This window comes from Erythrolamprus reginae, chromosome 1 (genome assembly GCF_031021105.1).
Source record: "Erythrolamprus reginae isolate rEryReg1 chromosome 1, rEryReg1.hap1, whole genome shotgun sequence".
Lineage (NCBI taxonomy): Eukaryota > Metazoa > Chordata > Lepidosauria > Squamata > Dipsadidae > Erythrolamprus > Erythrolamprus reginae.
The window spans coordinates 150,543,836-150,559,803 of NC_091950.1; the positions used below are offsets into that span (position 1 = coordinate 150,543,836).

At 40.5% G+C, this 15,968-nt stretch overlaps 1 protein-coding gene across 1 annotated transcript in view; it reads left to right on the forward strand.

The window, feature by feature from the left end:
* The window catches only part of TNS1 (tensin 1), a 543,368-nt gene that overhangs the window by 401,687 nt on the left and 125,713 nt on the right, over positions 1–15,968 (forward strand). Inside the window, 3 exon segments of the mRNA XM_070729764.1 lie at positions 7,177–7,299; positions 13,784–13,848; positions 13,973–14,056. Of these exon segments, the coding sequence (XP_070585865.1) occupies positions 7,177–7,299; positions 13,784–13,848; positions 13,973–14,056 (272 nt within the window).

Consider the following 15,968-nt stretch of genomic DNA (forward strand, 5'->3'; position numbering starts at 1 on the left):
CAGGCTCCACTGTTTACATATGATTCATTGGACTACATTCTAAAAAGTTAACGTTAACTATGACGCCATGATCAATTTCGTTTACTGTAAACTTACAGTCTTTTAAGACCACAGCCAAGGCAGCAGCTCCACTTCTCTTTAGCTACTTTTTGTCTCCTAATTGGGTAATCACGGAGAGCTGCCTCCTCTAGTTGCATCCCACTCTTTTCCCCCCTTAATTACATTGTGTAGCCAATGCAATGAGGTTGTTTCTCAAGCTACAGCCATTACTTGCCTCTGCTCTAAATTCTGGAAATAGTCCCAGATTTGTAATCTAGGCTTGCCACTATATTTATCAGGTGATTATGGCCAGAGGTTATTCAGGCTGAATTAGCAAACTGGAGGAACAGAAAAGGAATGAAAGGGGAACTTCTCTGATGGAAAGGCAGAAAGAGGAATGTTTTTTTTAAAAAAAAAACATGCCTTTTTACTGGAGTGGAATGCAGTAATAATACATGGAAAAGTGAGATGAATTATACATTGGATTTCATGGCATTTTCTTCCTTGATTACTCTGCATTTGTACAACATTTTTTGAGCAAGAAATTTAATTATTTATTTCAAACATGCTCATTTTTTCAATGTCAAAGAAACAAATCCCAAAGCTTATAGGACAGTAATTTGCTAAAATCTTCAGAGACGTCATGACAGAAGTTTTCGTGTCCATAGTAAATCAACACCCATCTCCCTCTCTAGTGTCAAGGTGGCACAGTGGTTAGAGTGTAGAACTGCAGGCTACTTCTGCTGCCTGCTGGCTGCCTGCAATTTGGCAGTTCAAATCTCACCAGGCTCAAGGTTGACTCAGCCTTTCATGAATTCCAAGGTCAGTAAAATAAGGACCCAGCTTGTTGGGGCAATATGTTGACTCTATAAAATCACTTAGAGAGGGCTGTAAAGCACTGTAAGTTGGTATGTAAGTCTAAGTCCTATTGCTAGAGCTAAGTCTATTATCTGTTGGTGAAGGTTGACAACATTTGTAGTCTTCATATTTAATAAGGCAGCATTTGTCAAACATTTTGCAACTATGAATAAAGTCTTGGAAACTGCATGGGTAACTAAAATGTACAAATACCTCTCCCTATATCTTTGTCTTTAAAAGTGTGGAAATTCATGTTTTTGGGCAAGTAAAATAATATTTTATTATTATTATTATTATTATTATTATTATTATTATTATTTATTTATTTATTTAGATTTGTATGCCGCCCCTCTCCGCAGACTCGGGGCGGCTCACAACAAAGTGAAAAAACAGTTTACAACAAATCTAAATTTCTACTAAAAACATTTAAAAGAAACCCCATTTTCTAAACACACATACATACACACATACCATTCATAAATTGTATATGCCCGGGGGAGATGTCTCAGTTCCCCCATGCCTGACGACACAGGTGGGTCTTAAGGAGCTTACGAAAGGCAAGGAGAGTAGGGGCAGTTCTAATCTCCGGGGGGGAGCTAGTTCCAGAGGTTCGGGGCCGCCACAGAGAAGGCTCTTCCCCTGGGGCCCGCCAACCGACACTGTTTAGTTGACGGGACCCGGAGAAGGCCCACTCTGTGGGACCTAATCGGTCGCTGGGATTCGTGCGGCAGCAGGCGGTCTCGGAGATATTCTGGTCCAGTGCCATGAAGGGCTTTAAAGGTCATAATTAACACTTTGAATTGTGACCGGAAGTTGATCGGCAACCAATGCAGACTGCGGAGTGTTGGTGAAACATGGGCATACCTAGGTAGGCCCATGACTGCTCTCGCAGCTGCATTCTGCACGATCTGAAGTTTCCGAACACTTTTCAAAGGTAGCCCCATGTAGAGAGCATTACAGTAGTCGAACCTCGAGGTGATGAGGACATGAGTGACTGTGAGCAGTGAGTCCCAGTCCAGATAGGGTCGCAACTGGTGCACCAGGCGAACCTGGGCAAACGCCCCCCTCGCCACAGCTGAAAGATGGTTTTCTAATGTGAGCTGTGGATCGAGGAGGACGCCCAAGTTGCGGACCCTCTCCGAGGGGGTCAATAATTCCCCCCCCAGGGTAATGGAAGGACAGATGGAATTGTCCTTGGGAGGCAAAACCCACAGCCACTCCGTCTTATCCGGGTTGAGTTTGAGTCTGTTGACACCCATCCAGGCCCCAACAGCCTCCAGACACCAGCACATCACTTCCACTGCTTCGTTGACTGGACATGGGGTGGAGATGTAAAGCTGGGTATCATCAGCGTACTGATGATACCTCACCCCATGCCCTTGGATGATCTCACCCAGCGGTTTCATGTAGATATTGAATAGCAGGGGGGAGAGGACCGACCCCTGAGGCACCCCACAAGGAGTCGACCTCGGAGTCGACCTCTGACCCCCCACTAACACCGACTGCGACCGACCGGAGAGGTAGGAGGAGAACCACTGAAGAACAGTGCCTCCCAACCCCAACCCCTCCAGCCGGTGCAGAAGGATACCATGGTCGATGGTATCGAAAGCCGCTGAGAGGTCAAGAAGCACCAGGACAGAGGATAAACCCCTGTCCCGGGCCCGCCAGAGATCATCCATCAACGCGACCAAAGCAGTTTCCGTGCTGTAACCGGGCCTGAAACCCGACTGCTGGGGACCTAGATAATCTTACATTTGGATAGGCATTCCCATCCCACCCACTTTTATAAGTCTTTTTAAACTAAATGTTGGACCAGAAAAATCTAATTCTAAAAGAACTATTTAAATAAGCCTCCACTTTATCAGTTGAATTATTTTATGTACATATCCTATAACAACAACAACAATAACAACTCCAATTTAAAGGTTTATTTTCTCCTGGCATGATCTTGGTGAATTTAATGCATTGCTTGCTTTTAGTAAGCTGTTCAGAGTCATTGCAGAGTGTTCAGCCTTAGATATTTTAATTATTTATACAAACTGTAATAAAGAAACAAATTAACCAACTAACTAGATAACTTATTTGCTGATTAATATATTATTCAGTATAAATTTATTGAGTCGTAAAGGGCTAGGCAAATAGATTTCTAGCCCAATGAAATCTTGTATTTATTTATTCATTGTTGTATTTCCTGTTCACCAGATTTCTTTGGGGATGCTTGCGTGTGATTGATTTCATTTTGCACAGCATGTGTGAATTCATAATTAGCAGCTGTACGTGAAACTTCCTCCCTTTTTTCCATTTTAAGAATTTTAAGAATCATTTTGCTATTTGTATTATCCCTTATATACAGTACTTGAATTATTTAGTTTCCTACCATTTGATTCATACAGATAGCCTATAGCAGTGTTTCCCAACCTTGGCAACTTGAAGATATTTGGACTTCAACTCCCAGAATTCCCCAGCCAGCATTTGCTGGCTGGGGAGTTCTGGGAGTTGAAGTCCAAATATCTTCAAGTTGCCAAGGTTGGGAAACACTGGCCTATAGCAATATCAGTAGCTCTTAGACGTATATGCCACTTCTCAGTGCTTTTTTATAGCCTTCCCTAAGCAGTTTACAGAGTCAGCACGTTGCCCCCAACAATCTGGGTCCTCACTTTAGCATGCTATGATGGGCTCTTCCAAGGTTGCTAAAATCTTGAGCCTGGAACCTTAAGATGAGAATTAAACTGCCGAAGTAGCCTGCAATATTGCATTCTAACCATTGTGCCACTACAGCTCTCGACTCAGCCAAGAAATAGAGACTGAAGGGACAAACATAGTTCAGACAGCTGACTGGTAATGAATGGAGGGAGGATGCAGTGGGGCATGGGTGGATCACTAAAGGAAGTTCTAAAAGAATATTATGCAATCTGAGGTTCCCAATCTCAACATTTTTTAAAATTAAAGCTTTCCTTGAAGATTTTTGTGTCTGAGTTATGGTAGTTATTTTTACAAGTACTTATATTTATTAATACGTTCTTGGGCCATTGTGACAGAACCATCAGCAGGAGATTGCTTGAAAATACTAAAAATACCCCTTTCTAAAAATAACTGAATTAGATCATCATCATCATCAATCATCATCACTCCATTTGAAGCCAAAATTAAAGTATTCTAAGATTACTGAATATGGACATTCTTAGTCATCCAGATCATGGTGATCCCAAAAGTGCTTTTTCAAGAGGCAACTGGACATTCTGGTCTTCACATTTTGCTTCTCATTCAAGAAACGAAGAAGCTACTTGGATGAGAAGCGAAATGTGACGACCAGAAAGTCCAGTTGTCTCTTGAAAAAAGCACTTTAGTAGTTGCATTTTTCTGAGAAGGAAGCTACATTTTTATTTAGAAAAACTAATGCTGATTCTCCCTCACTTTCTCCACTTCTCAACCAACTCATAGAAAACAATGTGCTCCTTTTACAAAATACTGTATCGATGAAGTTACTAGATGAAGATGGAGTTCTGGTTTTGAATTGATTAAACAAGATTGTTACCAAAGTCTCACTATTGGGCAAATTCTTAATACAGTGATACCTTGTCTTACAAACTTAATTGGTTCTGGGACGAGGTTCTTAAGGTGAAAAGTTTGTAAGACAAAACAATGTTTCCCATAGGAATCAATGGAAAAGCGATTAATGCGGGCAAGCCCAAAATTCACCCCTTTTGCCAGCCGAAGCGCCCGTTTTTATGCTGCTGGGATTCCCCTGAGGCTCCCCTCCATGGGAAACCCCATCTCCGGACTTCTGTGTTTTTGCAATGCTGCAAGGGAATCCCAGCAGGGGTATCCCAGCATTGCAAAAACGAGCTATTTGCTGGCAACGGAAGTCTGGAGGTGGGGTTTCCCAGCGAAGGGAGCATCAGTGAAATTGCAGCATTGCAAAAACACCGAAGTCCTCGAAACCCCACCTCTGGACCTCTGTGTTTTTGTGATGCTGCGATTTCACTGAGGCTACCCTCGCTGGGAAACTCCACCTCCAAACTTCCGTTGCCAGCGAAGCGCCCGTTTTTGTGCTGCTGGGATTCCCCTGCAGCATCACAAAAACACGGAAGTCTGGAGGTGGGGGTTCCCATGGAGGAGAGCCTAAGGGGAATCCTAGCAGCGCAAAAACAGGTGCTTCGCTGGCAATGGAAGTCCGGAGGCGGGGCATCCCAGCAACGGCGGTGGGTTTGTAAGGTGAAAATAGTTTGTAAGAAGAGGCAAAAAAAATCTTAAACCCCAGGTTTGTATCTCGAAAAGTTTGTAAGACGAGGTATCACTGTATATCACTGCTGTTTCCAGGGACAGGAAATTTCCATTTTGAGGAAGCTGCTGTCTTGGTAATTGAGGAGCTGTGAAAATACAGTAGTGTACCCTGAAGGGAAACTAAGAGTTTTTGTTAGTTTGTAGCTAATTGACTCTGATCAGTTTCAATCCTGTTCCCCTTGCTTGAGTTGCTGGACCTGTGGAAGAATTGGAAGGAAGCGAAGACAGAAGCAAACGCTCTGCAAGCAATCAAGATTGCCTGGATCATTCTCAATTGTTTTTCTGTAATGGAATGTGAAAACAGCCTTGGAAAACCGGGGAAGGGTGGAAGAGATGCTACCTAGGGAATGATCAAATAAAAGGAGGAAAAGCCAGCAGTGAGTAACTGGACAGGAAAAACTTAGAAAGGATCCACCCTAACTTATCAGGTCATAAAAAAAGAGAAAGAGGGATATTTATATTTTCAGACATGCTATATTCTGTTAATGTCATCTTGCAATAAAGTACAGTTAGTCCATTTGGTCATGTTTTCTGTCCGGTCGGCTTATGAGGTTGACATCAATCTTGCAAGTCTGAAAATACACATCTCCCACCATATTTTATTTTTAATGCTTGTTAAATTAAGGAGGATCCTTTCTAAGACTTTCTCTGCCCATTACTCATTCGCGGGCTCCTCTCCCTTTTATCTGATTGCTCCCCAGGCAGCATCTTTCCCTTCTTCCCATCTTCCAAGGACATTCTCACATTCCATTATAGTTTCAAATTGGGATAAAAATGATTGGGAAACAAAAAAAAAATCTCCAGTTATATAAGCATTTTCTGATGGCTTCTGGCAATGAATGTCTCTGTGATATTATGGCAGTGAACATAGTGAAGCCAACAAACCATGGTTGACTTTACATTTATTATTAGCTGACCTAAAATGTATTGATGTGCCAACTGAAAGATAATCATCCTTCTTTTTTAGCATTTCTCCAAAATTTGTGATGGAATTGCTCAGTCCAAATATTCTATTAAAATACCCAGTTAGGGGAAATGTCATGCAAAGATGTGTTTATTGGGGAAGAACCTACAGAAACACCTACTAATTTTTACATGAATTCTGCCATCACAGTTTGATGAAAGAAACGAGTCAAACACACTTTGAAAGACTCAGAAGCAATTAAAAGTGAGCCAGTGAAATCCATCTATCCATCTCCAATTACAACTTCACATTCTCTGCATGCCGAACATCTTAGTGGCATGCAACTCTCTATTCTTGCATAGAATCTGTTTGCAGGGATGCTCCCAGCAGGGATTAAGTGTAGAGAAATTGAGAAAGTGCCAAGGAATTAGGCAAGGCTCCACTTTTTAAAAATTGTGTGTGTAATTGGAAATGAAAGTGATTCCCGGGGAGAGTTCTTTTTTTCAAGGAAAAAGATCCTCATTTTGTATTATCTACCTGGATTATGTGCGTTATTATTTTTTCTTTTTAAACTTTTTTAACTATCTAAGGTGAGGTTGATGTAGTTTTGATCCAGCTTGATTTACAAGGGAGGGTGCCACATTTTAATTTCATTCCTGATTAAAAAGGTGCCCCACCAATTTACAGCAAGGATTCCTAAGAGTTGTCAGGTTTTGTCACGCATGACTTGGTTTGCTCTCTTTTGCCAACCTAGGCAAGAAGTGATTCGCAGTAGTTTCTTGAATGAATGAAATAGAAAAATCTAGAAGACACCTTTGTGAGCAGTCATAAATAATAATTAATAATAATAATAATAATAATAATAATAATAATAATAATAATAAATTATATTTATTATTATAATAAAGCTGTGATAAATGAGAACTGTAGATGCACTTACGCAATGGAAGAACCAATCCTGAACATTTTGTGTTCTGGAACAACTTGTGAAACTATCTGATAGCAAAAAGAACTTAAAATAGCAAACCTTTTCTAACAGCTTCATGTCTCTCTTCCCATGTTCGGAAACCCTCTTTCTTCTTGTACCATAGGTCCTGGATTTCGGGTGGCCTGACTTGCACACCCCTGCCCTGGAGAAGATATGCAGCATCTGCAAGGCCATGGACACGTGGCTCAATGCTGACCCACACAATGTGGTAGTGCTGCATAATAAGGTGAGAGGAGAGAAAAGGAGGATCGTTGTAGGGAGAACTGTGGGTTGGGTTTTGGGGTTTTTTGCCTCTGCTTAAGTGACATAATTAAGGCAAACAACATTTAGCACAGAAATCTCCAACCTTTCTAATTCCGGGAACCAGCAGCGACGGAATTGGTGGCGTGGTGGTGGGGAGAGGGGATGGTTTCGTACATGCACCTGCCGCTTGTGCAAATGGGGCTTTGCACGCTTATACACTTGCCCGCTGTTTGTGCAGCCCCACCAATTTCCCAATGGGCTGCAAACCGGTTCTGGACCATGGATCAGAGATTGGTGAGCCCTGATTTAGCAAACAGAATGAATGTGGGCAAATGGAGCTTCTGAATAGTTTTTGATTCTGATTTTGTAAAGCGAATACGTGGCCAGTGCATGTAATCTCAAGGCCAGCTTTGTTTACGGCTAGGAGGACCTGCTTGTTCTCCTGACTGCAACTTTCTTGCTTGTGGCAAAAGAATCATCTGAATTGTTATCCAGGAACAGAAAGTGTATTTTGGGCAATGTTCTATCTGCTATTGCCATGCCTGTAGCAATTTGCTATGCATAATTGTATATTCCTCCCCATCCCCAATGACAGTAAAGCAGTTTTTGCAAACTTTGTGCTAGATTTGGCCTCAGCTGGATGTTCAGCTTGTGTGCTTCAGATAGTGATGAAAACAGGATGTGTAATCTCAGTGCTGCTTTCTTGCGATGGGAATATTTTCAACTTTTTCCACCAAACTTCCTGTTCTCACTGTTTAGTTTTCAGTTTTATGGGTATTATTCAGCACTCTTATATAATTGCTTGTTGCTGTGTGTTTGCGATTGGTCTATTCGTGCTTCTGCATTGCTGGTGCTTCCATTATTTGATACTGTTATGCTTAAAGATGTTCCTATATTGTATTGGATGTTCACCCTCTTTTTGGGAGGAAAAAGGTGTGTCTTATACTCTGAAAAATACGGTAAATAAGGGAATGTGATGGGGGTTGCAGAAGGATATGTTTGTTAGTGCATTCCATGTGTCTCAAGGGATATAGGGAAGTAATAGGCTTTCCTGCTCAAAATTCTGTAGGTAGTGGTGCATTTGTGAAAATTTCTAAAATTACACACTTGGCCCTCCAGGGGAACTGCAGCACCATTGAACATCACTTGATTATGTGATTGGGAGTACACAGAAGATGTTACGTTTTGAGGAGTTGTAGATTGGACTGGATGACCATTAAGACAAATTCCGACTCCATGTTCTCTTGTTCAGTAGTTTGTGGTCTTCTAATGCTTTGATATTGTGGTCTATTTGGGCACGGGTAAAGGAATACTTACTACCATTTCTTTAGCGACTCTTTGAAGTTACAATAGCACTACTGTAATTTCTGATTTTTTTTTCTATTATTTTTTTATAAATAATCTTTATTGGGCTTTTTGTTAAAAAAACAATAAACAATACAAAAAAACAAAAAATACATAGACCAAAACAAACACAAAGAACAGTTAATTACTTTTACAGCTTTTTCAAAGTATTGCTAAGTCTGATTTCATGTTACACTATTATTTAGTTCCTTTTAACCTTTGTTAATATTTCTCTAAATCTGTCTATACTAGGGGTAGGCAAAGTTGGCTCTTCTATGACATGTGGACTTCAACTCCCAGAATTCTGGAGCTAGCATGATTGGCTCAGGAATTCTGGCAGTTGGAGTCCACAAGTCATAGAAGAGCCAACTTTGCCTACCCCTGATCAATACAATTGTTTAATCTCATACTATATTTTCCAAATCGATTTCTTCTATTTTACGTACAAAATAATTACTTGTATTTCCCAGGAAGAGGAAAGTGCAAACATTTACAGATTAATCTTGGATAGTCCTTGTTTTCTAACCAAATTTTTAAAGTTTTTATTTTGTTTTAACCAGTTATTTCATTTGTTCCAGTAGCAGGTTCCTACCAATACGGTTGACGCCACTGTACCATTTAAATATGTCAAAGGGTTAAAAAAGATTCAGGAGGGATTGTTTTAATAGGAAAGTGAACACAAGAACAAGGGGACACAATCTGAAGTTAGTTGGGGGAAAGATCAAAAGCAACGTGAGAAAATATTGTTTTACTGAAAGAGTGGTAGATGCTTGGAACAAACTTCCAGCAGACGTGGTTGGTAAATCCACAGTAACTGAATTTAAACATGCCTGGGATAAAGATATATCCATCCTAAGATAAAATACAAAAAAATAGTATAAGGGCAGACTAGATAGACCATGAGGTCTTTTTCTGCTGTCAGTCTTCTATGTTTCTATGTTAATTTACACATCTCACTTTTTTTTCATAGTTAGGACCATTGCAGTATCCACATGGTCACATGATAAAAATCCGGATGTTTGGCAACTGGCATGTATTTATGATTGTTGCAATGTCGGGGGTGGGGGTGGTCACGTGATCCCTTTTGCAACTTTCTGACAAGGAAGTCAGCAGATTTAATTAACAACTGAATTACTAACTTAACCACTGTTGTGATTCACTTAACAACTGTGACGAGAAAGAACATGACTAGTTGGGCAAGAAATATAGGGCACAATATTCATTTAGATCCAATGGAAATCTATATGGACCAAAAATTACAAAATGACAAAATCAATAGCATATAAAGAAAATATTCACAAAATGTGATTCACTTAACAACTGTGACGAGAAAGAACAGAAAAATCGAGCAAAAACTCACTTATCTTGATTAGCCAATAGATTTTTTTTTGCTCAATTGTGGTCAAGGACTACCTGCAGATACTTTTAAATACTACAGATTTTTTTTTAATTTTTTTTTTAACACTTCCTGATTCCTGACTGATTTTTTGTGTTTTACAGAAGCCTGTTGAAATAGAAGGCCTCATACAATGTATCTGCAGGCTGCAAGTTATATATCCCTGAAACGTGTAAAGGCTGACAAGAGACTTGGAGCCAAATTTGTCACGATGGGGCAGCTGCTTGCATATTTGCTCTGCTCCCAAGAATAGGATCAGATAGGATCCCAAGCTTTCAAAAATAGGAAACTGCAACTGAGTACCAACAATTTATCAGATACATCACTTTTCTTCTTGCGTTCCTTTTAGAATATAGAATAACAGAGTTGGAAGAGGCCTTGGAGGTCTTCTAATCCAACCTCCTGGTTAGGCAGGAAATCCTACACTACTGCAGACAAATGGTTCTCCAACATCATTTTAAAAACTTCCAGTGTTGGAGCATTTACAATTTCTGGAGGCAAGTTGTTCCACTGATTAATTTTTCTAATTGTCAGGAAAATTCTCCTTAGTTCTAGGTTGCTTCTCTCCTGAATTAGTTTCCACCCATTGCTTCTTGTTCTACCCTCAGGTGCTTTTGAGAGTAGGTTGACTTACTCTTCTTTGTGGCAACCTCTGTCTACTATCATGTCACCGCTAGTCCTTCTTCTCATTAAAATAGATAGATTCAGTTCCTGCAACCGTTCTTCATATGTTTCAGTCATTGGTCCCTCTAATCATCTTTGTTGCTCTTCTCTGCACTCTTTCAACATTTTTGCATTGTGATGACCAAAACTGAATGCAGTATTCCAAGTGTGGCCTTACCAAGGCCTTACAAAGTGGTATTAACACTTCATGTGATCTTGATTCTATTCCTCTGTTAATGCAGCCTAGAACTGTGTTGGCTTTTTTAGCAGCTGCTGCACACTGCTGGCTCATATTTAAATAGTTGTCCACTAGAACTCCAAGATCCCTCTCAGAGTTACTATTGTTGAGCAATGTACCACATATACTGTGGTATATACTTTGCCATTTGGGCTGAGATGAGTTAAACATGCTTAATACAAGGGAACGTGGAAGGAAAGGAGAATTAAATATCCCAATCAGTTCACAACAGGATTAAAAAGGGAGATATTCTACTGCCAGTGAGAATGGAACAAAGTTGTCCAATCACCCTCTCCGTTCCATATTCTCTACCATCCGTTGTGTTTTCCTTTTAGTCCTCAACGTACGACCCCAACTGAGCCCCACATTTTTTTTGCCAAACATTTGTTAAGTGAATTTCGCCCCATGTTACGACTGGCAGGCCAAAGTCTCCAATTTTGGCCGAATTACAGCAATTGTTAAGTTAGTAGCACGGTTGTTAAGTGAATCCAACCTCTCATTGACTTGGCTCGTCAGAAGGTTGCCAAAGGGAATCATAAGACCCTGGGACCCTTCGACCGCCATACACACGTGCCAAGTGTCTGGATTTTGATCATGTGACCACGGGGATGCTGCAATGGTTGTAAGTGTGAAAAATGGTCACTTTTTTCCCCAATACTGTTGTAACTTTGAATGGGCACTAAACAAAACTGTTGTAAGTCCAGGATGGATCTGTACTGGCTTTCTAATTTTGAAATGTCCCAATTTGTTCTTCCTCTCTGCATTTGAGGAATAGCAGAGGTGTACAAGTTTTCTCCAGAATTTTTCAGAGAAGGAGACTCTGAAATAGCAAAGCCTATTCCAAAATCCAACCACCAGAGTTATTATTCAAGGTGGTAGCGCCATCTATTGGTTAATTTGCTCCATTGGCCAATGACTCAGACACATTTAGGGGAATAATAACATGTCCTTAAGAGTCCTTATAGCACTCTTAATAATTTTTCCTCCCCTTTGGAAACCATTGTTCAGTTATGCCTTCCTGTAACACATTCACAGTTGCTTACTTTTGCCAACTTACTGGAGCTGTGTGTCTGTTCATCTGTTGTGCTATTTGACACTAGACCAAGCGGCATCTGTTCCCATTCAAATATGCCCGTGTTATGGGGAGTTTATTCCTGGAAACGTGCCAGGAATTTAACCTTTTAAAATTTCAAAACAAATTAATGCCGCCTGTGCCAGACTTTTCTTACCTGATGCCCTCCAGACGTGTTAGAACTCAAGCTTTCAAAATTCTTCATTAGGTGATGGATGTTAACGAGGCACCTGGGAGCTAGGATGGCAATATAACTGGAAGAATTAGGGAAAGATTATCCAGTACATGGAATTTATTATGGATTGGCTTTCAATTTTTTGAAAAGTTCAGATATATTTTATGACCGACATGTTTAGAGACACATTGTATATTCTAGAGAGGAATTGCTGACATATGCACCTCTATAACTGTCTGGTTCAGTTCTGCAACCTAACAAGGCAGGCACATAGTTCAGAGAGTAATCAGAACTGCAGAAAAAACAATTACTGCCAGCCTGCCTTCCATTGAGGGCCTGTATACTGCACGAGTCAAAAAGAAAGCCATGAAAATATTTACTGACCCCTTGCATCCTGGACACAAGTTGTTTCAAGTTCTATCCACAAAACGTCACTATAGAGCACTCACATCAAGGCAACTAGACACAAGAACAGTTTTCCCCCCAAACGCCTTCATTCTGCTAAACAAATACAGTGGTACCTCTACTTAAGAACTTAATTTGTTCGGTGACCAGGTTCTTAAATAGAAAGGTTTGTAAGTAGAAGCAATTTTTCCCATAGGAATCAATGTAAAAGCAAATAAACTGTGCAAACCCATTAGGAAATAAATAAAAGCTCGGAATTTGGGTGGGAGGAGGAGGAGGAGGAAGAAGAGGAGGGGGAGGACAGTCGGTGCCCAAGGAAGAAGGTGAGGGGAATCAAACAAAAGCAAACTTTAAAAGAGGGACTCTGAGGCGGTGAAGAGGAGCACGTGCCTCCCATACACCCGACGCGAGGCTGCCTCCCATACACTGCGCCAGAGAGGGAAACCCAGGAGGAATGGCAGGAAACTGGCTGGGCCTTCGTGCTGCTCTCAAATTTCCTGGAAAATTTTTTCTTGCTTTGGGTTCTTAAGTAGAAAATAGTTCTTAAGAAGAGGCAAAAAAACCTTTTCTTATCTAGAAAAGTTCTCAAGTAGAGGCGTTCTTAGGTAGAGGTACCACTGTAATTCCCTCACTCCTGTCAAACTATTCACTAAGGCTGCATTATTATTACTATTAATCTTCTCATCATTCTTATCACCCATCTCCTCTCACTTATGATTGTATGACTGTAACTTGTTGCTTGTATCTTTACAATTAATATTAATATTGATTGTTTCCTGATTGCTTATTTGACCCCTATGACAATCATTTAAGGACCTCATGATTCTTGACAAATGGATCTTTTATGTACACTGAGAGCATATGCACCAAAGACAAATTCCTTGTGTGTCCAATCACACTTGGCCAATAAAGAATTCTATTCTATTCTAAGGGGAAGAATAATTACAAATAGAAATTTGAGTCCACATTTCTGGATGACATTTTAAAGATCAGTTTAACGCCAAGCTCCTGCAAAGAGTTTAATTGTCCCATGTAATTAAAATTTCTTTCCCCCAGAAAGTGCTCTCCAAATGTCATTAGTGAAGATACAAGGCCTGTAGTCTTTCCTTGTCCAGCCATGATTACTGAGGATGCTGACTTATTACTTCCTTTCTCCTTTTCTTTGTGTCTGCAGGGTAACAGAGGTCGAACAGGGGTGGTTATTGCTGCTTACATGCACTATAGCAATATTTCAGCCAGGTAAGAAAGCTACATATTGGGGTGTCTATAAAGAGCTGGAAAAGCAGTGGTTTTAATTCAGACAGGGAAGTTCTACTTCGTTCCAGAAGTAGAACTTGTACTGACACTTCTCTTTATTCCACAGTGCAGATCAGGCTCTGGACCGGTTTGCCATGAAGAGGTTTTATGAGGACAAGGTCATCCCAGCCGGGCAGCCATCTCAGAAGAGGTTAGTCTGCCTCCCCTTATGGGGAAACCCCTTATAGTGCTTTCAACACATTAACAGAACATTAACAGATTTACAGAGTTGGAAGGGACCTTGCAGGTCATCTAGTCCAATCCCCCCACCCAAACAGGAGACCCTACATCTGCCTCTACCTAGGATTGAACTCACAAACTATTTACTGGACCGCCTCCTCCCTCCTCCCTCATTGCGGCCAGTAAGGGCCCATAGAGTCAGCCTTCTCCAGGTCCCATCCGCCAAACAATGTTGGTTGGCGGGACCTCGGGGAAGAGCCTTCTCTGTGGTGGCTCCGACCCTATGGAATCAACTGCCCCCAGAGATTCGCATTATCTCCTCCTTACTGTTTTCCTGGAAAGCTGTTAAAACCTGGCTTTTCCAGCAGGTCTGGGTTATTGGTTTTATAATGCATGTGATTTTAGTGATGTTTTTTATTGTTTTTTTACTTATATTGAATTTATACTTGTTAGCTGCTCAGAGTCTGTTTGGAGTGAGTGGCATATAAATGCAATCAATCAATCAATCAATCAATCAATCAATCAATCAACAAACAAACCTCCTGATTTTGTGGCAAGAGCCCCACTTCTCTATATAGAGATGATCAGAGGACTCACTGAATCTCTTAATTCACATTAATAGGACACTTTCTGTTTGTGTACAAAGAGTATGTCTCAGTATTTTTTATTGTTCAGAACCAAAATTTAACAAATCATATAGTTAGAGGTAAAGCAGGCTTAGATTACATACTTAAAAGTAATTGCATAGTGATTAAATCATTGATTGATTGATTGGATTTGTATGCTGCCCCTCTCCGTGGACTCGGGGCAGCTAACAACAGTGATAGAACAACAAGTGACAATCCAATAGTAAAACAATTAAAAACCCTTATTATAAAACCAAACATATATACAAACATACCATGCATAAATTGTAAAGGCCTAAGGGGGAAAGAATATCAATTCCCCCATGCCTGACGGCAGAGGTGGGTTTTAAGAAGCTTATGAAAGGCGAGGAGGGTGGGGGCAATTCTAATCTCTGGGGGGGAGTTGGTTCCAGAAGGCCGGGGCTGCCACAGAGAAGGCTCTTCCCCTGGGTCCTGCCAAATGACATTGTTTAGTCGACGGGACCCGGAGAAGGCCCACTCTGTGGGACCTAACTGGTCGCTGGGATTCGTGCAGCAGAAGGTGGTCCCTGAGATAATTTGGTCCAGTGCCATGAAGAGCTTTATAGGTCATAACCAACACTTAGTTAGAGGTAAAGTAGGCTTCAGCCATAATCATAACCCAGTTCAGAACTTTAGCTTCCATCTTCTACAAGTTTCTGTTGGGGTTCTGGGGTTCTTCTGCGGTTACATATCATTCTTCGGTTGAAAAAATATATTTATTTAACTAATGTAGAATCAACTGGTTTTGCCCGGAGAACTTTAATATTTGTAGATATTGTAGTTGCAAATGCAGATAATGATTCTCAGAACACAGAAAATGCTGAAATTCCTACTGAATTTCCTTCAGCTTCTAATGCATTTCCAGTCAATTTCACTTGGTGGTGCTGAGACAGCAAACATCTGTGTGCAGCATTTTTGATAGCAAAAGATATTTGGACTTGTAGCCTCTAAAGCTTATTTGCATGAATTTCATTTTTGAAGGACATAATGAAAACTTCAATCGGTATCCAACATTGGGGAAGGATCTTTCTTATGGCAGTCTTTTCAGTGCTGAAAACAATTATCATTAATATTTCTTGCATTCATGTATGTGTAATTGTTGAAAGTAGAAACATCACTTTGCTTTTCTTTCTCATGTTTGCTCTAAAGGCAAAAATAATAATAGTAACAACAACAACAACAACAACAACAATAATAATAATAATAATAATAATTTATTAGATTTGTATGCTGCCC